This window comes from Arachis hypogaea, chromosome 16 (genome assembly GCF_003086295.3).
Source record: "Arachis hypogaea cultivar Tifrunner chromosome 16, arahy.Tifrunner.gnm2.J5K5, whole genome shotgun sequence".
Lineage (NCBI taxonomy): Eukaryota > Viridiplantae > Streptophyta > Magnoliopsida > Fabales > Fabaceae > Arachis > Arachis hypogaea.
Window position 1 is genome coordinate 141403257 of NC_092051.1, and position 27880 is coordinate 141431136.

At 33.1% G+C, this 27880-nt stretch overlaps 3 protein-coding genes across 4 annotated transcripts; 1 reads left to right on the forward strand and 2 right to left on the reverse strand.

Annotated features, from left to right (window-relative positions):
• The first annotated feature begins 6690 nt into the window (after positions 1–6690).
• Positions 6691–10625, forward strand: LOC112755387 (E3 ubiquitin-protein ligase SINAT5). The gene is made up of 3 exons (XM_025803446.2): positions 6691–7435; positions 9099–9485; positions 10065–10625. The coding sequence occupies exons 1-3, from the start codon at positions 7166–7168 to the stop codon at positions 10425–10427; spliced, it is 1020 nt and encodes a 339-aa protein (XP_025659231.1). The 5' UTR covers positions 6691–7165; the 3' UTR covers positions 10428–10625.
• Positions 10626–12819: 2194 nt separating this feature from the next.
• Positions 12820–19511, reverse strand: LOC112755388 (protein EIN6 ENHANCER). Its single transcript, XM_025803449.2, has 4 exons — positions 19049–19511; positions 17161–17531; positions 17020–17087; positions 12820–13242 (listed from the first exon to the last, which is right to left on the reverse strand). The coding sequence occupies exons 2-4, from the start codon at positions 17333–17335 to the stop codon at positions 13111–13113; spliced, it is 375 nt and encodes a 124-aa protein (XP_025659234.1). The 5' UTR covers positions 17336–17531; positions 19049–19511; the 3' UTR covers positions 12820–13110.
• Positions 19512–20813: 1302 nt separating this feature from the next.
• On the reverse strand, positions 20814–22564 carry LOC112755389 (uncharacterized). Of its 2 annotated transcripts, none has more exons than XM_025803451.3 (2): positions 22281–22564; positions 20814–22150 (listed from the first exon to the last, which is right to left on the reverse strand). In XM_025803451.3, exon 2 carries the CDS (start codon positions 21896–21898, stop codon positions 20939–20941), a length of 960 nt encoding a protein of 319 aa, XP_025659236.1. In that variant the 5' UTR covers positions 21899–22150; positions 22281–22564; the 3' UTR covers positions 20814–20938. The 2 variants fall into 2 exon arrangements, with proteins under 2 accessions (XP_025659236.1, XP_025659235.1); XM_025803450.3 differs by having other exon boundaries at positions 20814–21922; positions 22281–22536.
• Positions 22565–27880: the final 5316 nt, after the last annotated feature.

Genomic DNA, 27880 nt, shown 5'->3' on the forward strand with positions numbered 1-27880 from the left:
CTTGAGCCCATATACGAACCGTTTTAATTTTGCATTCGAAAACTTAAAATTATTAACATTAACATTCAATTCTAAAGGAGAAACCAAAACAACATCCCAAATCTAGATCCATTAACATCCATTATACCAAATTTTGTGTTTCAGAGTGAACGCACTTGTTGGGTATTTCTTAGACGAAATCTTTTTGTGATGTAATAATTGTCTTTATTGTTGTGATAAGGATCAATGTGAATGTCCATTCTCAAGAAAAAATGAATTTAAATGAAAGTTAAAAATAAAGATCACATACATGTATAAATAGAAATACATATCTAAACTATCATACACAAGCAATAAAATAATTCTCTCTTCTTTCTTATCTTATAAATATTCTTCTCTCTCTTTTTATCTCTGTGTAATTTTAAGCTACAATAACTATAATATTAGTAAATATATATAGATTATTTATATTATAGTGAGATAAGAGCATATTTATATTTTTCTATTTTATATTTATTATATCTTTCTTATTTATTTTACAACACGTTATCAGCATGAGACTCTGATTAAATTTTGAGGAAGACTCAAGTAACAAATTTTTATTATGTCGAAACTCTCTCATCTTGAATTCAATGCTCTTGATATATCTGGAAACAACTATTTATCATGGATACTAGATGCTGAAATCCATCTTGATTCAATGGATCTTGGAGATACCATTAAGGCTAAAAATAATGTATCACAGAAGGATAAAGTCAAGGCCATGATTTTTCTTCGTCGTCATCTTGACGAAGGATTGAAAAATGAATATCTCAAATTAAAAGATCCTGCAGATCTGTGGAAAAACCTTGAAGAAAGGTATAATCATCAAAAGACGGTGATACTTCCTCAAGTCCGATATGAATGGACGCACTTGCGTCTACAGGATTTTAAATCCATAAATGAATATAATTCAGCAATGTTTCCAATCACCTCACGAATGAAATTATGTGGGGAAAAGATATCCGATAATGATATGTTAGAGAAAACTTTCTCGACGTTCCATACCTCAAATGTGCTCCTGCAGCAACAGTATCGAGAAAAGGAATTTAAAAAGTATTCTGAGTTAATTTCTTGCCTTCTTATTGCTGAACTTAACAATGAGTTGCTCTTAAATAAGTACGAAGCGCGTCCAGCTGGTGCCGCCCCATTTCCTGAACTAAATGCGGCAAATCATTACCCCATAAGAGGTAAGTGGCAAAGTTTTGGTAGCAAGGCAAATTATGGAAGGAAAATGAATTATGTTCAAAAGAGAGGATCTCACCAGAAGTGGGATAAAGAAAGAAATATTGGGCAAAATAAATCAACAGAGGATAAGTGTTTCCATTGTGGTGGAAAGGGCCATTGGTCGCGTACCTGTTGTATACCAAGGCACCTAGTTGATCTTTATCAAGCATCTTTGAAAAAGGACGACAAAAGAAAGGAAACGAATTTTGTTTCAAATGATGCTAAAAATTCCACCACTCATTATGATGTATCTGATTTCTTTGAGGATCCTGAAGAAAATATTGGTCATTTGATTAATGATGGAATAGTTTAATATGTGTGATTGTTAAGTATTGATGTAAATAAATAATGTAAGAAACTTGTTAAGTTTTATTTTCTATGTATTTAAGTTTCAAATATGATGTATATAAATAATGAAATATTAATGTTTATGAATTTTGAAATTATTAAATGTGTCAAGTTTTAAAATAAAATTTTAGTATATGACATTATGTGCAGTGTTTCTTAAAAAAATAATTCCAATCAAGAATTCAATTTAACTGTGCATACTACTCATTTTATTATTATTATTTGTCTTTAAAGAAAATGACAAGGATATATAATGAAGATGTATGCCTTGCGGATAGTGCAAGTTGCCATTCTCAAAAGTGATATATATTTTACCCATCTTGTGCCAAAAGAAGAATATGTTAATACTATTATTGGCTCAGGCAATGTGATTGAAGGCTCCGGAAGAGCTATAATTTTGTTTTTCGGAGGAACAAAATTCATAATAAATAATGCACTATTGTCTACCAAGTCTCTAAGAAACTTGTTGAGTTTTAAAGATATTCGCCGAAATGGATATCATATTGAGACTATGAATAAGGGAAGTCATAAGTACTTATGTATCACAACTCATGACTCAAATAAAAAGGTTATATTAGAAAAGTTGTCATCACTTTCATTTGGGTTATATTATACCAAGATTAGTGCAATTGAATCACATGCCACTGTAAACCAGAAGTTTACTAGCCCAAATGAATTCATAACTTGGCACAACCGATTGGGTTATCCGGGAACAACCATGATGCGGAGAATTATTGAAAACTCCCATGGACATTCACTAAAGACCCAGAAGATTCTTAAAACTACTGAATTTTGTTGTGCTGCATGTTCTCAGGGAAAGTTAATTTTAAGGCCATCACCAGTAAAGATTGGATTTGAGTCTCCTGAATTCCTAGAAATGATTCAAGGCGATATATGTGGACCTATTCATCCACCATGTGGATCTTTTAGATATTTTATGATCCTAATAGACGCATCTTCGAGATGGTCATATGTGTGCTTATTGTCTTCTTGCAACCTGGCGTTTGCGAGATTACTATCTCAAATTATTCGATTAAAAGCACAATTTCCAGAAAATCCAATCAGATCAATTCGTCTTGATAATGCTGGTGAATTTACTTCCCAAGCTTTTGATGCTTATTGTATGGCTAATGGAATAAGTGTTGAACATCCACTAGCTTTTGTTCACACACAAAATGGGTTAGTAGAATCACTTATTAAACGCCTCGAATTAATTGCTAGACCCCTACTTATGAGAACAAATCTCCAACCTCGGTTTGGGGGCATGCTATTTTACATGCTGCAGCACTTATTCGTTTAAGGCCAACGAGTTACCATCAGTTCTCTCCTATGCAATTGGCCTTTGGCCAACAGCCAAACGTTTTCCATTTAAGAATATTTGGGTGTGCAGTATATGTTCCCATTGTACCACCTTTTCGCACCAAAATAGGACCCCAAAGAAAATTGAGGATATATGTTGGATATGATTCTCCCTCTATAGTGGGGTATCTTGAGATACAAACTGGAGATGTATTTAAAGCCCAGTTTACGGATTGTCATTTTGATGAATCAAAATTTCCAACATTAGGTGGAGAGAATAAGCTTCCTGAAAAGGAAGTTAATTGGAATGCATCATCCTTGATGCATCTAGATCCTCGATCAGGGCAATGTGAACTAGAAATTCAAAAGATTATACATTTGCAAAGAATAGCAAATGAATTGCCTGATGTATTTTCCGATACAAAGAGGATAACCAAATCTTATATACCAGCGAAAAATGCCCCAATTCAAATTGAGGTCTCAGTCGGACAAATATCCACTGAAACAAATTCACGCCAGAAGCGTGGCAGGCCTGTCGGTTCCAAAGACAAAAATCCTCGAAAGAGAAAAGAGGTAAATACTATTCCTGTTGAAAAAGACATAGCAAAGACACCTGCAGTTGTCCAAAATTTTGATATAATTTTAACGCCAGAAGACATTCAGGTACATGAAAATTGTGAAAAAGATGAGATTTCGATAAATTATGTCTTTACAGGAGAGAAATGAGACCGAAATAAGACAATTGTCAATGAAATATTTGCATATAATATGGCATTAAATATCATACATGAAAGTAAGGATTTTGAGCCAAGATCAATCGAAGAATGTTGACAAAGGAATGATTGGCCAAAATGGAAAGAAGCCATGAAGACTGAGTTAGACTCACTTGCAAAATGTGAAGTCTTTGGACCTGTAGTCCGTACACCAGAAGATGTAAAACCTGTTGGATACTGATGGGTATTTGTGAGAAAACGAAATGAGAAAAATGAAGTTGTACGCTACAAAGCTCGATTTGTAGCACAAGGTTTTTCACAAAGGCCCGGTATAGATTATAAGGAAACATATTCCCCTGTAGTGGATGCAATAACATTGCGTTATTTGCTCAGTTTATCCGCATATCATAAACTACATATGCATTTAATAGATGTGGTAACAACATACTTATACGGCTCATTAGATCATGATATCTATATGAAAGTCCGTGAAGGATTAAAGATATCTAAACCATCCAATGAATATTCGCAAGGGTTATACTCAGTCAAATTGCAAAGATCTTTATATAGTTTGAAGTAATCTGGACAAATGTGGTATAATCGTCTTACTGAGTATCTGGCCAAAAATGGATTCAAGAATGATGATATCTGTCCATGTGTTTTCATAAAGAAATCTGCATCTGGATTCATTATAATTGTTGTGTACGTTGATGATTTAAATATCATTGGGACTCTTGAAGAGATTCCAACAATTATAAAAACTCTAAAAGAAGAGTTTGAGATGAAAGATCTTGGAAGGACTAAATTTTGTCTCGGCCTGCAGATCGAGCATATAAAAAATGGGATTTTTATTCATCAAACAACATACACAGAGAAGATCTTGAAAAGATTTTATATGGATAAGTCACATCCCTTGAGTACCCCAATGATCGTAAGATCTTTGGATGTGGAAAATGATCAATTTTGTCCTAAAGAAGAAAATGAAGATATCCTTAATTGGTCCTGAAGTACCATATCTTAGTGCCATTGGAGCACTAATGTATCTTGCTAATAATACAAGACCCGATATATCATTTGCTGTGAATTTACTAGCAAGATATAGTTCCTCTCCAACCAGAAGACATTGGAATGGAATCAAACAAATCTTTCGATATCTTCATGAAACGGTTGATATGGGATTGTTTTATCCCTATGGATCCAAGTCACAACTAGTTGGCTATGCAGATGCTGGATACTTATCTGATCCACATAAAGGGAGATCTCAAACAGGATACCTGTTCACATATGGTGGAACAGCGATATCATGGAGGTCCACAAAATAGACAATTACTGCAACATCCTCTAATCATGCCGAAATACTAGCGATTCATGAAGCAAGTCGCAAGTATTTTTGGCTCAGGAGTTTGATCCAATATATTCTGTCATCATGTGGACTGATTGATCATAAGATAGCTCCAAGTGTCCTGTTTGAAGATAATACATCATGCATTGCTCAACTTAAAGGTGGATACATTAAAGGTGATAGAACAAAGTATATTTCTCCTAAATTCTTCTTCACTCATGATCTTCAAAATCAAGGGACAATTGATATCCAACAGATCCACTCAAGTGACAATCTAGCAGATTTATTCACAAAGTCACTTCCAAAATCCTCCTTTGAAAGATTGGTACATGAGATTGGGATGCGCCGATTTCGAAACACTAAATGATGCTGACAAAAGGGGGAGACTGTACTCTTTTTTCCTTGGTTAGGTTTTTTCCTATTGGATTTTTCTTGACAAGGTTTTTAATGAGGCAGTCCCATCACAAAGGATATTGTACTCTTTTTCCTTCACTAAGGTTTTTTCCATTGAGTTTTTCTTTAGTAAGGTTTTAATGAGACATAATCCTAAATGGATATCCAAAGGGGAGTGTTGTGATAAGGATCAACGTAAATGTCCATTCTCAAGAAAGAATGAACTTAAATGAAAGTTGAAAATAAAGACCTCATACATGTATAAATAGTAGGGCTGTCAAAATGGGCTAAACCTATCGGGCCAGGCCGTTTATCCGTTTAAATGGGCGGGCTTTGCCTCTAAAATTAAGCCCGTTTAAATTTCGGGCTAAACGGGTGGCCCGTTTAATTTTTTTTTTACTTTTTTTTAAAAAAAAGTAGCATTTTTAGCTAATATTTCTCCCGATCTGACCCGAAATCCGACTCATCAACTAAAAAAATATTATTTTTTAATGGTTTTTGACCTAAAAGTAGTATTTTTTTGTCAAAATATTTTTCAAAAAATAAAATAAAATGATAAACGGGCTGCCCGTTTAACTCATCGGACTGACCATAAACGGTCTGGTCTATAAAATTTTGGCCCGCGGACTTAACGGGTCGGGCCTAAATGGGCTGGGCTAGCTCGTTTGACAGCCCTAATAAATAGGGGCATATATATGAGTCATCATATACAAGCAATAAAACAATTCTCTCTCCTTTCTTACCTTACAAATATTCTTCTCTCTTTTTATCTCTGAATGATTTTAAGCTACAATAACTATAATATTAGTAAATATATATATAGATTACTTATATTATAGTGAGATAAGAGCATATTTATATTTCTCTATTTTATATTTATTATATCTTTCTTATTTATTTTACAACATTTATCTTTTCTCTCATGTTTTTTTTTTGTTTTTCTTAAGCTTTGTATATCTGTTTCAAAATATATTATATTATATAATTTAATTTTTATATTTTAACAATTAAATACGAATATTTATTCTTATCTTGTATTTTTTGTTGAAAAAATAATCTAAATGCAACTTTGTAAAGAGAATATTATATAGAATGAAAAGAAAGATGTGTAATGGATGACATTTTTGTCTATTTAGCAAAAGCAAATATTTGTTCCAATAACATTACCTAAAAAAGGGGGTCATATTCATAATTATATGATATCTTAACCATTATTAATTATCATTCTGAGATTATGAGATGTGAACTAAGCAAAAATGCAAAGAAATCAATAGGAGTAAGAAGGGATTTGGTACCGTCAGATCTATGAATCTTGCAATGAATCCAAGGGTCAGAATTTATTTCTCTCTCACATATTTCAGACACGAGAAAGACAACCTGAACCTCGGTAAGAGAATGTTAGAGAGAGAAAGAGAAAAAAGAAAAAACAGAAAGAAAAGAAGCTGTTCGTTCTTCTTCCCACACAAAAAGTGGTTTAATCTTCTCCTCTTCTCTTCTCTCATTGGATCCATGACCACCACCCTCATCTTCCTTCTCCTCTTCTCTTTCCATTCTTCTAGTTTCTCTTGATGCAAAACTTTTCCCACTGAACCAGAAAGACAGAGAATAATCACCAACACAATTGGAGAAGGAAGAAGAAGAAAATAAAGAGAGAAAAGAAAAAGAGAGATGTCCAAGTTTTTGGCTGTGTATTTAAATCGATGAAAAAATAATGAAAATTTCTCGATTTTCTTAACTGTGTATTCTTTCTTCTTTCTTTCTTTCTTTCTTTCTTTGTATCCAATTTTTGTTTTGTTTTGTTTTGTTTTGGTGAGTCCAAATCTCAATGGATTTGGACAGCATTGAGTGTGTGTCATCCTCTGATGGCATGGATGAAGATGAGATCCAACACCATAACCTTCATCCTCATCATCACTCTGAGTTTTCATCTTCGAAGCCTCGCAATGGGGGCGCCAACAACAACAACATCAACAACAACAACAACAACAATAACAATGTTATGGGCGCAACGGTGGTTATTCCTCCTGCAACCAGCGTCCATGAGTTGCTTGAATGTCCCGTTTGCACCAATTCAATGTATCCCCCAATTCATCAGGTTAGGGTTCTGTCCCTAATTTTCATCTTATTCATTTTTTAAAAATTATTTTGAGGTGATTGCTAATTTCCTTTTGGTGATGGATTTGAAGTTGGATTGAGTGAATTTTGATGACATGTGTTTTTGAGTATTAATGGAATTTTTCTTTGAGTTGGGGAATGGGTCTTGGAGTTGGTTTTGGGAATTTAGGGTTATGATTACATTGAGAAAGTGTTGTGTATAGAGGGGCATGTTTGATTTAGTGGAATTGAGCTGAAATAATGATTGCAGTGAGATGCCAGTTCAAGGAGTTTACCATGGTGTCAGAACTTTAATCTCACATTTGTTTATTACAAATAAAATTTGAGCAAAGTGAATTATTTACTGTAGTTCAGCGTTTCATTCTTGTTTAGCAATTGTAAATTTATCACTGGTCTTTGGTATACGAAGTTTTTTATTCTTTTTGATATTATAGTTTCTGAAAGTAACTTTAGTTAGAACTGATTTTACAAAAATTGTTTCCATTAGAAGTTGGTATGGAGTAAACTTGATTTATGTTTGATGAATATGTAGTAAGACTTTGGTGAATGAATCCGAGGAGTACTGTGGATGTTCTTTGTTAGTTAAACTCAAGAAAATAGTTTGTACACAACTATGTTTTGTTGTTGTATCAGATGTAAGCTTGGGCGGTAAAATGCCAACAAGATAGGATTAGGAATAAATGCATTCAAGACAATGTTGCAGTAGCATCTATTCTAGAATTTGACTTTACATATTTTTGGGCTTTTAGCCTATGGAAGCTCTGGTATTAAAAAGGCCTTGGGTATAATTAAAAGTTTGAAGAAGGATTTGCACAAAACCACCCATTAGGGTTAGACCATGAGAACATATATTTTATCTGAAGTAGAAGACAATATGAAGTCAGTGTGACCCAAGGGATGCTATGGTTGAAAGCTCTCTGTATCAGTTATTGAAAAGTAGTAAAGGATTTACTTCTTATCTATTAGGCTGAGTAAGAAGAATGGAACAATAAGTTATATGGTTACCTTAGAAGTCATAATAAATGGGAACAAAAAGGTTGAAGATTGGCCTTGGCAAAAATGCCGATTTCATTTGTCCCCCTGTCCCCTAGCTGAGGTCTTTTAATTATAATATGAAATAAAGTAACAGGCTAAGACTGAACTACAAATAAAAACTGAAAACGTGGGGAAGATTTGTTTGGTTTATCTCCTTTTCTTGTTAAAGAAACTTTCTTAGGAGAAAGGAGAGAGAAAAATCAGCAGAGAGAAATTACTGACTGAAACCTTTAAAGGTGAATAAGCTGCAACCCAAAGACACTAGAAAAATAAGCCTTTCCCCAAAGTTATGCAGGTATAAATTACTGACTGAAAAACTACCTTAGCAAACTGATGTAATCATGCACGGCACATGTAAGTAACTAACTGCCTATGTTGTAGTTGGAATGTAGGAATGCATAGCATATGTAGGTAGTTCTTGTTAGAGGATGAAAAAAATGAGAGGGTGAGAGGATTCAGACTGGATTCTGAGGAATATTGATTGGCTAGGTCGCTAGGATTTCTTGTAGACAATCTGTATTGAAGTATATTATTAATTGACACATACTGCAAAATGTCTGTATTTGTGAAGATGTGGAAAATGAAAGTAACCAATAGATTTCTTGCAGTGCCATAATGGGCATACATTGTGTTCCACATGTAAAACAAGGGTGCACAATCGGTGTCCCACTTGTCGACAAGAGCTTGGAGATATTAGGTGTCTGGCGCTGGAAAAGGTGGCTGAATCGCTCGAGTTACCTTGCAAGTACTACTCCCTCGGATGTCCAGAAATATTTCCATACTACAGCAAGCTGAAGCATGAGACAGTATGCAATTTCAGACCATACAATTGTCCTTATGCTGGATCAGAGTGCTCTATTGTCGGGGACATTCCTTTCCTTGTTGCACATCTGAGGGATGATCACAAGGTGGACATGCACACAGGATGCACATTCAACCACCGCTATGTAAAATCAAATCCCCGTGAAGTTGAGAATGCAACATGGATGCTCACGGTAAGTGTATCAGATTTATTTCTACAGATCATTACCCTTTGTCATATGTTTCCACAAATGGATATTAAAATATGACACACAACAGGCACCCATTGGTTTGTTGTACTTTAATATCTGTTGGTGGAAATACTGGGAAGTCTTGGAGAGATTGAAAATTGGAATCGATCCCTAGTGAAATTCGTTAAGATGCTTCATGCCTTCATATGGCTAGTTATCCATCAAGATTTGAAAATGACAAATTTTTCTTATCATTTGTAAAGTGACAAATTAGTCCTTTTATATTAAATTTTTACATGTATTGAATAGTTGTAATATGTTTGAACTGTGAAGGATGAATTTGTCTGGTAAGGGAATGGTTTGAGTAAGTTGTCATTTTCAGATCCTAAGGGACAACTTTGTCTCCTGTGCGTTTGATAAGAGACAAGGTTTTGAGGGTTTACCCATTTTTTTTTCTTGTTTAAATTGATGAGAATTTAGAAATGGGTACTTTTATTTTGATTCTCTATTTAGCAGCAACTGCAAGATTATCTCATTATGCTTCTTGCTGCCTGATTGCCAACTTGTATTTCCTCTGGTTAGGTATTTCATTGTTTTGGACAATACTTCTGTCTCCACTTTGAAGCATTCCAGCTAGGCATGGCCCCGGTTTACATGGCATTCCTTCGTTTCATGGGGGACGAGAATGAGGCTCGGAACTATAGCTATAGCCTTGAGGTCGGGGCAAATGGCAGGAAACTCATTTGGGAGGGTACTCCAAGAAGTATCCGGGATAGCCACCGGAAAGTCAGGGATAGCCATGATGGTCTCATCATTCAACGAAATATGGCCTTATTTTTCTCTGGTGGAGATAGGAAGGAACTGAAACTAAGAGTTACGGGAAGAATATGGAAGGAACAACAGAATCCAGATGCCGGAGTGTGCATACCAAATCTTTGTAGCTGATGTCTTAATTGGATGACAATTTTTTTATTTTTATTTTTTTATGCCTTGTGTGTTGGGACACTGCATGTGTATCTGCACCAACTTTGTGCGTGTTATATTAGAGTAAGGCACTAAGGTGGCTTTGAAATTTTCAGTTTGTGTAATAAACAAGATTTTTATCTAAAATTGCTTGATCAGAATTTTGGATTGGGACCAGAATTTGTGTGTTGTATTTGCTGTGATTAACGAGGATCACTTGGTATAGAAGTTATGTTATCTTTCTTTTTTTTTATATTCAGATGGATTGGACACTTCCGATTTATAGGTATTACATCACAAATTCACGTACCCTATCTACTCATACACACTATCTACTCACACCCAACATTTTAAAGGGTTCTTAACTACCACCTGGCCTTGTCAAAGTTCAAACTCGGATGAAGCATATTAAGAGGCATGTTAATATACCATCTCAACAAGCCTCAGCTGCGAAGTTATGATATCTAAGAAGGATAGTCAGGAATTAGTTTCGAATTAGTTTCACATTGTTTATTGCGGAAACTTTGTTTTGGTTTTGGTCAAAGTAATGTTCTCTTAAGTTATGTTTGCTGCTTCCATGTTCGCAAACTCAAATAAATGATAGCGGAATTAACAAATATTATAAAATAATTTTAAATACATAATTATAAACATAAATAAAAAAATATTTTGTAAAATAATAAAAGTTTAATCACATGAAAATATACATTGTAAATTTATAAAAATTTTAAAACTTATAGTTGTTTATATAATGTCAGATTATTTTTACTAAAAATATTATATATACATAAAAAATTAGCCATTATATATTTGTGTATAAAATACTTGTAATGTTTCATTCTTAATGTGTATTTTATATTTTAACATGTATTTTATGCAAGTAATTGTTTTTTGTGTGTGCACATAGCATTGTTATATCCTTATTAATTTCTGTTTCAAAAATTAAAACTTCATATATCTATATTATCAATTATTTTGATAAGTACAAATAAATTGCATTTTCATTAGATAGAATTAAAATATAAATATTAAAACAAAATAAAATAACATTAGTTGTTTGCTTGATTCAGCTCAAAAGTTAGCATTTTAAATTAGCGATTATTATTTTTAATGATTTTTTAAATGTGAATTGATTTTTTAAGTATCTTTGCTAGTAATTTTATATAATATTTTTTTCATTTTCTTATTTTAAGTATCTTATAATATGCAATGCTTTACATTGTTGATTTGATAACTCATCCTCTTTACTGGCACTCCCTTGGAGAGACTCCAATATTTTTTAACATTTGTTATAATTATTTTGACTTCACATATTACCTCTAGTGTCTATATATGCATGTAAATTATATGTTTTAAATAATATGAATTGAATAATTTAGAAAATAATTAACATTACCAAAAAAAAAAGATTTTAGTTGTAGGATTAATTTTGTTAATTATTGCGAGAACAGTTTACAAAATATAAATTGAATAGTTAAGAGAATATTAATATTGTTAAAAAGAGATTTTAATAGTATGGGACATCTTGCTAATTATTGTAAGAACTGTTATAAAAAATAACATTAAAATTGAAAGAAAGATATTTTTCTTTGGGTTGTCTACAGTATTTTCCAGCCCAATAAGTTAAGGACTAATCCGTCGCGGATCTAAGCTCCATTTAAGAGCGACCAACCCAAGTTGATTATTGAAAGAAAGATATATATACTTGGTTTCATGATAGAATGACGTCTACTATAATATGCTTACATGGCAAAATTATAAGCAATTTATGTGTTTAAATGTAGAATGACTTTGGTATCAACTTTTATAAAATATAAATAGATATTTCAATACTAAACTTGCACCTGAAATTCATGGGTAAAATTTAATTACTCAGTCTCTAACCCCGTTATGCAACCATTATACCTTTATAGAAATAAATAAGGTAAAGTATGCTTGTGTCTCTAATTTTTGTAGAAAGTTTCAAAATTATTTCTAGCCTCTAATTTGTATCAATTTTATATTTAATGTTTCAAAAAAAAAATTTACTCTTTTATTTAATTATTGATTTTTATTTTTTTAACGTTTGTTATAAAATTGATTCAAATTAAACTTAGGAATAGAGATTATTTTAAAACCTTTGACAAATATTAGAAATAAAAAATACTTTTAATGTTTTTCAAATTTCAACAGTATAAAATTCAAAATATTTGTTTCTCTGTCCAATTTGTGGTTTTGGTCCTAAAAAATTCAAAATATTTGGTTTTGATTCCTTGCCATTAACATGTCACCATTGAATACTGAGGTCGTATGGCATAAGGTAGCAAAGACCATAACCAGAAGTTTTGAATAGTTTTTTAAGACTACAACTACAGACTAAAATTACAAAACCAAATTTTGCCAAGCCAAAAACTTATAAAACCTGACAGAAGAAATTCAATGTGTCAAACTAGAATCAATCTGTCCAAGCCACATGAAGTTACTCCAACTTTTATTACATTGGATGTGTTTCTACTTAGTACATACACCATCATTGCTTGAATGTAACTAGATTTTATGCAATTTGCTAGCTAAATATCAGAAAAAGATCAATATGATGATGATGATGCATAGATGAGTGACATCACTTAATAATGTCCAACGAGTAAACCTATTTAATATTCCAGAAGTTGAAAAAGTAAAAGAACTACTTAAGAACCACTTGAGCATTCCTTAAAGCTAGGTATCTCTGCACATATTCATTAGGAAGCGATCTTATGATCTTGAAAACTTCAGTGTTAGCATACCGGAGGTTGGTCCTAGGATCATAGTAAGGTGCCTGCAAGGTCAAGTAATTAATCAATTTTTCAGCAAGCCGTATGGCATGGGAAAACTAACAATCATAACCAATATCATGAATCAAAATTAACATATAAAACAGTGGCATTGGAACATTCCAGACCAACAAAAAGATTCATGAACAAATTTAGTCCTCTGTTCTCTTATGACGTGAATATAGTTATGTTGGAATTGATCCTAGGCTGTGGGATAAGAAGTTCAAATACAATGCGATATAAAAGGTACTGTAAAAAGGATCAACAATGTGATATACAAACAAAAATACAATGAAATTTAAATCATAATAAGTTTAAGCAAAAACCTCAACATACTTGATAGTGTTGGGTACGACTTGTTACTAGTTTGATTCGAAGATGCTGTTGGGTAAGAAATATGGTTGGAGAATGGGACACATACAAATTTAAAATTGTCTTTCTTAGGACAACTTTTAAAATAATTTATATACTTTCCAAATAGAAGGACACAATAGCCTTGGTCAAGGACGATTTTTAAGTCAATCTTCTATATCTACAACAAGAGATGTGGAAGACACATCTTTTCAGTCCTTGTTCAACAGAAATCAGATGATACGCTAGATATAGGCCAAGCTGAGCACATTCTGGTCTCAAATTCCACAAGGGCATACAATTATAATAATGAAAAGAATCCAGAACTTCCTATTACTAAATTTTAAATTTGAGGCGGATGAGTTAAGACAGAATTAGTTATGCTAACCAGAAGTGTAAAAGATTCCATGAAATTTGATAAGGATGGGGTGTTTTTAGTTATACGTGTAAGAGGATTCAGCAGAAATTGAGTTTCGGTTTTGAAAGTCTGGTTATACATTTTAATTAATTTTTAATAAATTCCATACTTGTACACAATTTCCAAGAGGAATTCCCAACTGAAATTCAGCTTCCATCAGCAAATATAAACAAGTTTCTATTAATTTCAGTTTAGATTCTAGTTGCTATACATATCAAGCTTAAAAACTTAAAAAATATAAAATAAAAAAAATCAAGTATGTGTAATGCAAGATAGCTAAATCTCAAATCATGTCAAATTGACATAACACAAACTTGAAAATCTTAGATAGTACCAGTGTACCACACGAAGAAAACTTCATTCAGGAAAAAGAATAACTTGCACATGAGAAAATTCATTATTCAATGCTTACTAAATTAAGATGCAACTACAAAAAACAACAGTAAAATCTTATTTTTCACTTGATATCTTAGTGGTAGTCATTAGGAGTGTATTTGGAAACTTTTGAAAAGATAGAGTTGAATAGAATTCTTGAGAGAATTCTTTGATTTGGAACAAAAAGAACAGAAATGAAATAGAATATGTAGAATTTGTTTGAAATAACTGTCCTCCTACTATTACCACTAACTCCCTTTCAAATGCCATTCTCAGTCTCAGCCCCTCAATCTCTAACCTTAGAAGGTGATTTCACTTTCCACCAACACCACCTTCAACCACCACCATTCAGCCCTACATGCACCCACACCCCCACTGCTGACTGCCCTCGCCCCACGATTGTCATCTTTGCTGTGTTAGTTGTTGATTTTATTTTATTTTATTTATTAACACAAATCTATACAAGGCAAAACTTCCTACAACATTGATTGATAATTATAAATGTGGTGTTGGACATAATGATGATGGCAGTAAAGGGTGAGATGTCATCGATGATGGTATTAATGGTGCTGTTGTGTTGAATGGAAAAGATAATTAGTGGGTTAATTTTGGTATTTTAATTTTTCAGTGAGAATAATTTTGGCAATGTCACAACTCATGAGAATAAAATTAAAAATCGACCACACTTGGTCTGATTTGATTTAGCTTGAAACATGAGAATTGAATTCATTAGATTTGAAATTTACATAACTTTTTACAACCAAAGTATGGAAAAGAATTCTAACTCTCAAGTGAATTGAAATCACAAAGTTTCCAAACACCATTTAGAAAATGTTTAGACATTTAAGCACAAATTGATCCCGCTACACATCCAAGCATTTGTGTCAACCAGGTTGCTCCAAACCCAACAAAAACAACTCGCATAATGTGCGCGAGTCACGCACTTCTTCTTCTTTGTGTTCCTTCTTCTTCGCGCAGTTTTTCCTCATCATCATTCTTTTATTTATGCTATTGTTGCTATATTTTTTTTTCTATTTCTTCTTCTCCTCCTCCTCCTCCTCCTCCTCCTTCTCATTCTCCTGGTAGTTATTGCAGTATTTTTTATTCTTTTTCTTTGTTTAATTCTTTCTTCTTTTTAATTTATTGTTTTTATTCTTGTTAAGATGAAACAAAAAGAATTATAATGTGAAACATGAAGGAGAAGATAAGGAAGAAAAAGATGATGATGATGACGATGATGATGATGAAAAAGAAGAGGGAGAATTTTGAATTGTGCAAAATTTATCAGAAAAATAGCACCGAAACTTTTTAATCGTGACACAGAAAGTTTCTTAATTTTGACACCGAAATTTCTTAATCGTGTCACAAGCTCTTGTTAAGAGGGTGAAACAAGAAGAAAAAGAAGAATTTATTAGAAAGGAGGAGGAGGAGGAGGAGGACGAGTGGGGGAAAGAGTTTTAAATTGTGTAGATTTATTAGAAAGATAGCACCGAAATATTTTAACCATGATATCGAAAATTTATTAATTTTGACACCGAAATTTCTTAACCGTGGCTGAAATTCTTATTGAACGGATGAAAGAAGAAGAATTATGAGAATGTGAAAGAAGAAAAATGATGAAAATGTGAAAAATGAAGAATTATGAAAATGTGAAAAATGAAGAGGAGGAGGAGGAAGGAGAATTTTAAATTGTGTAGAATTCATAGAAAAATAATATCAAATTTTTTAACCATGACACAAGTTATTTTATAATTTTGAACCAAAACTTTTCAAAGATTTCTTGTGTCATTTATCAAAAATCCCTATGTCATTTTTAACACATTTCTTGTGTCATTAATAAAAAATTACTGTCACTTTTGTTATCGTTAAACTAATTGTGTGATATTGAATTAAGAAGAAGTTGATGACGGTGGTGATGATAATAATAATAATGAAGGAGGAGGAAGAGAAAAAAAGGAGGAGAAAATATCAAACAAGAAAAGAAGATGTAGGAGGGTGGAGCAAGAGGAGAAGGAAGAGGAGGAGGAGATGGTGGTGATAATGATGATCATTATGATGATAATGATAACGAAGGTGGAGGAGGAAGAGGAAGAAAAAGAAGAATGAGAGTGAGAACATAAGAAGCGCGTACGTAAATTTAACTTGGTTGAACTTGGTTAAAAAAAGACTTGGTCATATACATATAGTAAATGGCCATAAGAATAGTATGACTGAGTGATACAAGGTAATAGGTGTGACAATATTTTGCATGTATTTTCATTTAGAGAATATGCTGTAAAATATTCTATGGGTAGTTATTTGTTCCTTGATGGAATGCCGAAGGGGAATACATAATTCTCCCCTCTTTTTGGATTGAGTTTGTACTGAATGGTCTTAAAAAAAACATTTAGGCACAATAGTATTCACTCGATGTCTTGTGTTGGATAAAATGTACAAGTGTAAGAACTAAGAACCTAAGAGGCAAGTATTGGATTCAAAGCAAGCAAAATCTTTTACACATGGAAGGATAAAACATTACAAAATTTCAAAAGTGTGGCCAAAAGCAAGAATGCATGTTATTTTCAGAAGCTCACCAAAACAAGCTAGTAATATATTTGTTACTGTTTTAACTGCTTAAAGAGGAAAGATAAGTACATACCTCAAAGCCAGTAATATCACAAATTTTCTTGGAGGGATGCATAGAGGGGGGCGATTCAATATTGACATCTGCAAGAAAATCCACTATAAATACATATACAATTTGAATATAAAATTAACCCTAGGAGCAATCTTAACTCACAATTGGGTTCCTCAGGAGGGTAATTTTGGTAATTCTCAGCCTGAATAATCTGTTTAAGGTGTTTCCAGTGCCTGCCTCTGGATTGGCCTTTAGGATATTTCTCATACATTTGAACCTTCTTGAAACTGAGATAACTAGGCAAAACCAGCTCTGCCTCCACTACCTCTGGCTCCATCTTTGCAGCGACCACAGCAGAATACGTGTGAGTGTTAACCCTAAGGGCTGAGCTGCTTCTTCGTACACAGCAAAAAAAAAACGCGATTGAGCCAATCAAGGTGGAGATGCGGTTATCAGGTCTGGCAAGAATGACGGCTGCCGCTTCAATAGCTTCAGCGGGGATGGTGGAGACCGTCTGGACTTTGCGGCAAAATCTGTGTAAGGCAGGAAAAGATTTTTGGGTTTTTTATTTTAAGCAAGGTTGCAAGAACCGAACCGGTCAATGAACCGTCAAATGACTGGTTCAATGGTCCAACCGAAATCGAACCATGCTTGAACCAGTTTAATTAAATATAAAATAAAATTATTAAAAATTCAATATATAATTTCAAAATGAATAATGTTTCGTCTTCAAAATAAAATGTTTCTAGTTAGTTTCTAATCAACAAGAAGCCAACAACTAAGAAATTAACTCAGAATCAGAACAATAGTACAAAATTAACTAAGAAAATTACTGACAATCAACAATAATTGAAGCAGAACAAAAATAACAATCAACAATCAATCCCTGTTTTTTTTTCAATAGTTATATATAGTGATACAAATGCATGTATTTTGAAAAAAACTCTTCATTGTTCCAGTAACAGAAAAGCTTAAGGAAGCTAGAGTCTAGAACTGAACAACAATCTCTGAGGTTTGAGGTGTTAAACAACCCAATCAAAAGAGTGAGATTTCAGAAATGAAAACACTTCTATTTTATCACTAGCATAAATATCTTCATCAAGGCACACACATTCAATTAAATAAAACACATCTTCTGCTACAGGACCTGTAGATTTAATAAACAAAAGATATATCATGTATGCATTGTGGCAATTCAGAAATGGAATAAACATTTAGAAGGATAATATATTAATATTAGCCTTAACTAATATGAAAGAGCAAAAGCTAACTTCCAACATGTAATATTTCATGAGAGTTGTTTGCAAAGTCAAAATGCTGGAGCCTTAAAATGAAATATTTGTTGTGCTTCAGAAAAAAAAGGAATACAAAAGATTTGTTGTGTATCATTCAAGAGTATCAAGAAAAGTTTATTATAACCATTAAAAGGCTCACAAAATCCCTAATACAGTGATCGATGATAATATCTGAAAATCAGCATGGATTTTGAAGCTTGAACAAAAATGAAATATGTTACCCTACTCACTCAGATTATAAATTTACTAGATTCACAAATATAAATAGCTCAAGCTAGCAACAATGAAGAGAGTTTTTCAAAATACATGCATTTGTATCACTAACAGCACAACCTCAACATGTCAACAGCCATAGCAGGCCAAGAATACAGGACAATCAACAAGAAAAAGCTAAGGAATAAAGGACACAATAAAACAAAATTAACAAACTCAAGAACACACTAAACTCGAAAAAATTAACAACAATCAACAATAAATAATTCAAAACATTAACAACCACCTTGCATCTCTCATGACTTGAACACAATAAAAAAAATTGCTATCCCCATAAACATAAAAAACCGGCAGAAATTAACTCAAAATCAGAAGTTCAGAACAATAGTACAAAATTAACTACGAAATTTAACAACAATCAATAATAATTAAGTCAACAAAAAACAAAAATCAACAATCCTCTCCTGTTAACAACAATCAATAATCAAGAAAATTAACTCAAAAAAACAATTAAGTCAGAAAACACGAATAACTAAAAATACCTTCCAGAGCATAGAGCACAGAGGTGAGGTTGAGGGAGCACGTCGGACACACGAAACGGAGCGCGGCGGAACTGGAGCAGAGGAGGGCTGGAGCGCAGCAGAACAAGGGCTGTGCGATGGAGGAACGAGATGGAGGAGACGAGAATGAGTAGTAGGGACGACAGAACAGGGGTTGTGCTACGGAATAACGAGACAGAGGAGACAAGTAGCGACGCGAGACGCGTTGAGAAGGAGGAGACGAGCTTGAGCAGTGGAACGGCGACTGGAGTAGATGCGACGGCGGCGGTGAGACAGCGGTGGACGTGAATTTTCGGCGATGGAGAAGGCGGCGTGGGTACGTAGGGCACTGAATTCTGATATTGATTCTTCAATGTATGCGAATTTGGGTTTTTTTTTTTTTTTTCTTAAAAAATAGTTAATTACTTAATTCTCAGTGGTTCTGAACTTGCTTTTCAGTCTCAACGTCGTTTTAAACTTAAAATTGTTTTAAATTTGTCTCTAAAGTTAACAACCGTTATTTTTGCTTTGGTGAAGAAATGATAACGTAATTAGACAAAAATCATCCTGTACTGATAAAAACGTTCTTAGTATATTTTTATTTCCAAATAGAATAGAAATGACATTGTTTTAGGATATTTTAAAGGTTTTTTACCCTCAAATATGTTAAACCTTTCAAAATATCTTAAACGACGTTATTTATGTTCTATTTGAGTGACAAAAATAAAACGATAATGTTTTACCGGTCCAACATGATTTTCAATGTGCTCTCCATTCAACCACTTATTATTCCGTCGTTAAAAAATATCTTAAAAACGACCATTATTAAAAAATATTTCAGAAACGACTGTTGTTAAGTTTATAAACAAATTTAAAACAATTTTAAGTTTAGAGTTTAGAGTTTATGATTCAAAATAAAATGATGTTCTTTTAGAACACCGTAAAAAATCAGTCACATCTCTTAAAAATCGAACCAATTTTTTTAATTTACCGATTAACTACCAATTTAACCAATTTTTTCGTTGGTTTTTTGTTGGATAATTTTTCATTACAACTGAATCGATTGGAGGATCGGTTCTAGTTAATTCAATCCAATCAGCTCAATTTTAAGAACCATGTTTTAGGTGCAGATGTGTTTTTACATGTTATTTTCGGTCTAGGCTAGATTTGTCTTACGCTTATCATAATCAAACCGAAATTGACCCGTCAAAATATTGTGTGATTGGATTATTAGTTTTTAATTGTTGGACGATTGGTTATTCTGTTTGATACAAAATAATTAAATAATTATATTAAATTTTATTATTTTTAATAATAAATGTTTGTTTTAATTTTATTTTTATATTTTAATAATTTATTAATTAATTTATATTTATTATATATTTTAAATATTTATTAAAAATAATATTAATAGATATTATAAAATTATAAAATATATTATAATTAATAAAAAATATTAAATCTGACAATATTGAATATTTGAGATTAAAGTTAATTTAAATTTTCATTTTTCATCCATAGCGACTCCCTAGCTTCAGCCGACGATTGTTTCCTTCCGTCATTTTGCCTTCAATTTAAAAAAATCATACTTTTTGTGCACATAAAAAAGATGACTTGATGTATCAAGTCAGTCATCGTATATTTGTGTTTAAATATATAGTATTTAATTTATTTTTAATTTGTATTTTATATTTCAATTCGCATTTTACATGATGACCGATTTTATTGTACGTGTAATATAATTGCTTTTATTCAAAAAAAATCAAAGGAATCTGAAGGACCGAATTTGATTTAATAAATAATTAACACTTGTAATTGAACATGAGAATGTTACATATGTAAAGAATAGGCTATGCATTCATGGAAAATCAACCTATTACTTGAAAATACCAATCAGCTATAGAATTCAACATGCCCTGCAATTTCTCTGCATAGTAGCTTTGCTTGGCTAGCCAAGTTTATGCTTTTGGCAATAGCCAGACCTGTCTGTTTGTGTCTAGTTGCAGGCTTATATGACTTGGCCTGCTCTTCAGATCCCAACACCAAAGCTTCCTTGGCAGGAACCACGCTTTCCCACCAAAACTCGCGCAAAATCCCATGTATCAACTCCCAATAACTGCGTTCTCTGAGCACCCGAAATATTGTGCTTCCGTTTGGTGTCCAGCAATATAGGTCAACCCACTCGCAATCCATTATCTCCATTTGGCCCTGCACTTGGGGCATGTAATAGAAAGGCATGGATGACCATGGCAACCCCGTCTCCGGCTTGCCCTTGTTGTAAGGACACTTGACTTCCAATATCCCACCTTCGGGGAAGCAACCTAGAACACCATCCGGGGAGGCACCAATCCAATCGAGTCGCTCATTCGCATGCATTGCAAACCCCATTGTGCTCACCTCATGACCTGTGATTTTTCTGTACTGATCTATAGCTGCTGATTCATTCTGCACACCCCATTCCATGGCGTTTCTTTTGGAAGCTTCAATGACCTGTACTTCTGTTGCAAATACTTTCTCGTGCCATAACTCGACACGACGGCTCCCTTTCCAGAAACCCAATGCAGTACTGAATGTGCTTGTGGTCAGCTTGTCCTTACGAAGCGCGAACCACTCGTCTGAGCGTTGTTGGACCTCAGACTGTGAAAGGTTCGAAGCAATCACCGGAGAGGATGAGGACCGAAAAATGATTGGGACAACTGAAGAAACCGCCAGTGAAGCACATGTGGAGTGATTTCTTAAAATTCTTTTCCAATAACTACTCCCAGCACATGGAGACACAAATGCTTTCTGGAGAATGCCACTGAATCTAATGGTGCAGGAATTGCTTGTAGCTGAAATCGTCATCCCATTCATTCCAAATCACTGAGTAGTAAGTACCTAACAGAAACCGGTGATGATAGCCAATGATTTACCAAACTATGCTAGAAGATATTCCTTCTAAATGCGCTCAATTAAAATCGGAGCTAAAAGGAACATTAGTTACATCAAAACCAAGCTTTTGCCACACAGAATATGCATCTTCTAAATACACTACCCACAGTGTTCTGAGTTCTGACAAACATGAATGGAAAAAAGAGCTATGCTTTTCGGTTTTCACAAATATAGCTGAGCACACAAAATGAAATTTATCAATAATTTGTTTTTTGGGGAAAAATTCAAAGACACAATATTATAAATGACATTCAGCAATAATAATAATAATAATAATAATAATAATAATAATAATAAGGAGCACCTGGAAACAGCTGCGAGAACTGGAAGGAGATGGTAGAAGAGAGGGATTTTGGAGGGTTTATGTGATTTGGGAGTTTGCGAAGGAGAATAGGTTTCAAAACCCTAACTGTGTGATTTGTGGGTGTGGCAAGGAATTTGAGGAAGGAGGAGGAAAAAAACACCAAACCCAAACCCAAAGCCCTTCATTTCATATATTCCTCCTCTTCGAATCCTGTCATCCCCCGCTTTGGTAAATTTCAATCATATAAAGGATAGTTGTCCTGCATATTGCCAAAATTTCAATTTGCACTAAAATTCGTACAAAAATTATCGGATCGAATTTAATATTCGTAGTTTTTAAGTTTGTATTCGATTAGATATATCTGTAAAATATAAAAATATTTTTTAATTTTTTTAAAATATTAATAATTTTTTTTATTTTTTTAAATATATTTACTTTTAAAATAATATTAAACGTATTTTTTTTAAATAATAAAATTAAAGTAATTAACATATATGATAATTATTAGTTGAAATAAAACATAAGAAAAATATTTATTTATTTTTGCGGATTCGCGGATATGCAAATACCTACATAAAATTCGCAATCCAATTCTATAAGTGTGCGGATCAAATCAGATCCGATTCGATAGTCTTGCGGATCGGATCTATGTCTACAATTTTTGTATCAGATTCAGATAAATACCGCAGATATGTAAATCAGATCTGATTCATGAACATCCCTAATTGTCCTTGTCCGACTCGCCAAAAGAACCGGCCAAGCTTATTGGGTCATTGAATCTAGCTTAATCGGTTGATCATAAGTTAAATTAGTTGATTTAGTTTTATTTAAATAAAAATATAAAATAATTAAAATTTAAAAGATATATTTTTATTAATATTTTAACAATAATTAAGTCTTGAATTCTAAAAATAACTAATACAAAAATAAATATAAAATTAATCAATATTATTATAATAATATCTTAATTTAACACAATAAAAATAACAAACCCTAAAATTCTGTCTAGGAAATAATTTTAAAATTTGGTATCTATTATTTTCTTTTTTTTGGGGTTACAATTGTTGCCTTAGGAATTGATTCTTGTTATTGGATGATGATGTTTGTGATGAACCCATCTTAAAAATAAGAAAAATTCAATCAATTCACATAACCTATCAACTAACCATAGTATCACATTAATACATCACCTAATTAATTCACAGAGCCTATCATTCCAATCATCTAAATAGCAAGCATCAATCAACCTAAACAATAAATATCAATTAACCTAAGCAGCAACAATCACGAAAAAAAAAATTAACAACAATCAGAAAAAACTAACAACAATTATAGAATAAAAAATAGCTAAAAGTAACCATTGCAGCTACATTAAAACAGGATCAGTAGCAACAATCATCTAAAATATTAAACAATAATGATTGAATAGCTAAAAAAAATAAAAAAAGATCACCTTGATTGCACGTAAAGGGAGAGAACCGAGCTAGAGAAGAGAAGAGGGAGGCTGAGGAAGACAGAAAAAAGGCAAGAGAAGAGGGCAAACTACGGAAGTGAAAGCAACGAGTAGAGAGGCAGCAGCGAGCAGTAAGGGCGAGCAACGAGACAATGCGGTGACGCAGAGGGGCCGGCGAGAGGCGCGGTGACGCAGAGGAGCAGGCAAGCAGCGCGTCGATTGTAACGACTCAATTTCCAGCATGCCATGGTCAATGCTAACTATATATTATTTGTATAATATGAACCTGTAGCGTGAGTTATAAGCGTGAATTAAACGAGTTATTTCGTTATTTCGTTATTAGCTATAACAGTTAGGCACATAACACGTTTAGAATGAAAGCAAAAAGCACAGATAGATATATTCACATCCATATGCTCGAAGGATGAGTTTCACATATAAGGTGGTTGTATACATAAGATAGATAGTCATATATGTACAGACTCATAAACTAAGCACCGAACTCCGCCTTTATAAAAGCCACCCTAGACTGGAGTCGGAATACTATACAAAAGATCTTAACCCCTCATAAAATATACTAAATACGAGGAAAATAACCTAAACTACTATCTAACTATGCTCCTCCAATACAACATACTCCTATGGACTATAAGTCAGATCAATGATCATCGTGTCCTCCCAAGGTAGAATGACTTCAGATGGTGTCTCGTAGGAAGGGGTCGACAAGAAACTATTAGGAATGGTCGGCTTGACGACCTTTCCTAAAGAACCAAACTAAGCATCCAATGGTTCCAGAGGCTAATAATAAGACACAGAGTCCACCAGTATCAATGGCTCAGGTACAGAGCCAAATCACTCATGATAGATAGGCTAGATGTTGAAAGGTGACTCTGGCTCCAGGTCTGGCTAATAAAAATGTTGTGGTGGAAAAGGGTGATAGAAGACTCCAGGGTGTAACTCTGACAGTAGAAAATCATAAGGAGAATCAGTATTGAACTGCTGAGAAAGAAGGGGATAAGAAAAGGACTGCTCGAAAAGCGTGTAAATTTACGTACTCAGCTCACCCCAGATGAAAGTGTTGCCCCATGCGGAATCCTTGTAGCGGGCTAGTAGAGGGTACTCAAAGAAAATGATTCCTAATCTCATCTGTGGAGTGGGAAAAAAAGGGGAATGAAAACCAATAGTTCCCAGCAAGACGATAACGGAGAACAAAGAGATTTTCGTGCTAAGCCTAAGTTTTATGTGTAACTAGAGAATTTTCATACTAAATTTACGTTCACTGAAGTCGTTCAACAAGGTACACAAACAAATAAGAGATCAAATAAATGACAATACACAAGTAGGAATTAAGCACATATATTCAATCACATAGAAATGCGCAATCAAGTATGATGCATACCTTATCTTAGTGCAAGCTATGAACTCATGTGTTAGTTGTCTACCCGCTCCCGACATTATCCAAACATAAGTTTCGGATATGATTTTTTAGCTAGTGCGCCTCATCATAATTATATAAAGGTATTTGATCGCCATGTCAAATACAATAAACAAACATCTGATCGTCATGTCAGATGTTTCTTTGAACTGAAAAATGACTCAACATTCTGTGGGCGTTCCCACACTTCTGGCTAGACGGTCTAAAACTCTGCACTACCAGGTGGTCATCACGCATCATTGGATCTTTTACTTTTTTTTGGGGGTACATTATAGTGACTTATCGAAGGGACTCTCTTGCCCTTGCTCACTCAATACATTACTATGGTATCATTTCATAACTTAAGAGATTCTCTACTCTTAGCCTTTCAACCTTCGATACCATATTATTCAAGTTTTCATTAAGTATTAAATGTCTTTTATACTCTTGTTTATCCTAAAAGTGACACTCTACCATATTATCATTATATTTTTTCATAAAGACCATCTTACTCCTAAGACTTACTAATTAACCATTTTAGTTTTTTTCTAAATGATCATTTTAATCATAGGTGTCATAATTAATTATCCTAGTATTAATTATTATCCAAGTTGATAATTTACACTCTAATTTACCAAATAAGCTTCAATTCTTTTATTAATACCCATTTCGTCCTTAATAACCTAATCTTACATTTTTATCCCTAATTCTTTACTAAAATCCTTATTTAGACTCAACATGTATCTTATTTTACAACTTGACTCTAATTAGCTTATATAATATTCCACATTTACCCCTAGTACACACTATGTTTTAACCTTATTAGTTACCTAATTTTTCTAAGTGTCACTTTTAGTACATCCTACATTTTTTCTAGGATCATACATTAGATTTTGAGTAAAACCCCTCCCCGGTCCCTAACCATTTACGAAATTGACCTGGCGCCCCCTCATCATTGGAAATTAACAACGCGGTCCTTAACCATTCTTTCCGTGTGACCAAAAGGACCCTCTTACCGGTACTTCCGGTTAAGAGGGTCCTTTCGGTCACACGGAGAGAATGGATAAGGACCGTGTTATTATTTTCTAATGGTGAGGGGACCGGGGAGGACTTTTACTTAAAATTGGAAAATAAATAAAAAAAATATTGTTTTAAGTTTGTATCTAATGCTTTTTGCCATATTTTACATGTGGACGGAGAGCAAACAACGTTAAACTTAATAAATAGCACGAAATCATTAACAACGAGACTTAACACAAAAGTGATAATTATTTGGGTTGATTAAGCACTATTATTTAGGTTTTAAGAATGACATATATGTTCTATATTGTTGAACCTAAAAAAAAAATAGTTCAAGATTATTATTCCATATACACCTTTTTCTAAAAAAATTAAACTGCTTTTCTTATTAGTGGAATTAAATTCATAAACCATAATTTTAATAGTAGGATTACACGTAGAGACTAAATATTCTTTTGAGATTTTTAGAAGTGATATTTGTTGATATGGCGAATTAATTTTAATTTAATTTTACGTATTTTAATTTTGTTTATTTAGTTACTAATTTGAATTTTATGTCAGAGGATTTAGAATTTTCTTTATTTAACCTAAAGTTGAGTGAGTTTCTTCGATTTAATTTTCAAACCAGTGAACAAATTATATTGAGGTATTTCTTTCTTGTTGCATCAAGAAATTGAATACAAAGAAAATCAGTTTGATTTTTTATTCAATTTCTTGATGCAACAAGAAAGAAATACCTCAATCTAATTTGTTCACTGGTTTGGAAATTAAATCGAAAAAACTCACTCAACTTTAGGTTAAATAAAGAAAACTCTAAATCCTCTAACATAAAATTTAAATTAGTAACTAAATAAACAAAATTAAAATACGTAAAATTAAATTAAAATTAATTCGTCATATTACGAACATTTGAATGAAACAAATATCACTTCTAAAAATCTAAAAAGAATATTTAATCTCTATGTGTAACCCTACTATTAAAATATTTAGTCCCTAACCATCTAGAAAAGGACCTGGCGTCCCCTGACCATTAGAAAATAACAACACGATCCTTATCCATTCTCTCGTGTGACCGAAATGACCTTCTTGTCAGTTTTCAGGTAAAAAGTAACCGAAAGTACCGGTAAGAGGGTCCTTTTGGTCACACAGAGAGAATGGTTAAGGACCGCGTTGTTAATTTCCAATGGTGAAGGGGCGCCAGGTCAATTTCGTAAATAGTTAGGGACCGAGGAGGGGTTTTACTCTTAGATTTTAACTTATTTTCTCATATTTTTACTTTAATTTTTTTATCATCTTTCTAAACCTTCATATTATGACTTATTCTTATATCTTAGTATCTTTTATAATTATGAAGCTCACCTCAAGTGTCTGTCAATGTTCGACCCTCAATAATACGTTTAGGCATAGCCTTTATATTCACAATTAGCATTCATTTCATCAAAATGAAGCAATTCATCATATAATCAATATTCATGCAACTCATGCATCATACACTTTTAAAGAGGGCATACACAAATCAATATCAAGCATAGAAATCAAATAAACATTATCACCCTTACTTTAGTCTTGATGTTCACTCTTGAACACGTTAGAAATACTAAATCTCCTAAACAAAGGCAACTTGACAATTAATGAAAAATCAATGCTTATGGCCGAGACTTAGGAGCAATGGAGGAGCTGAGATACAACTTTTTTTTGCTTGAAATACTAGCC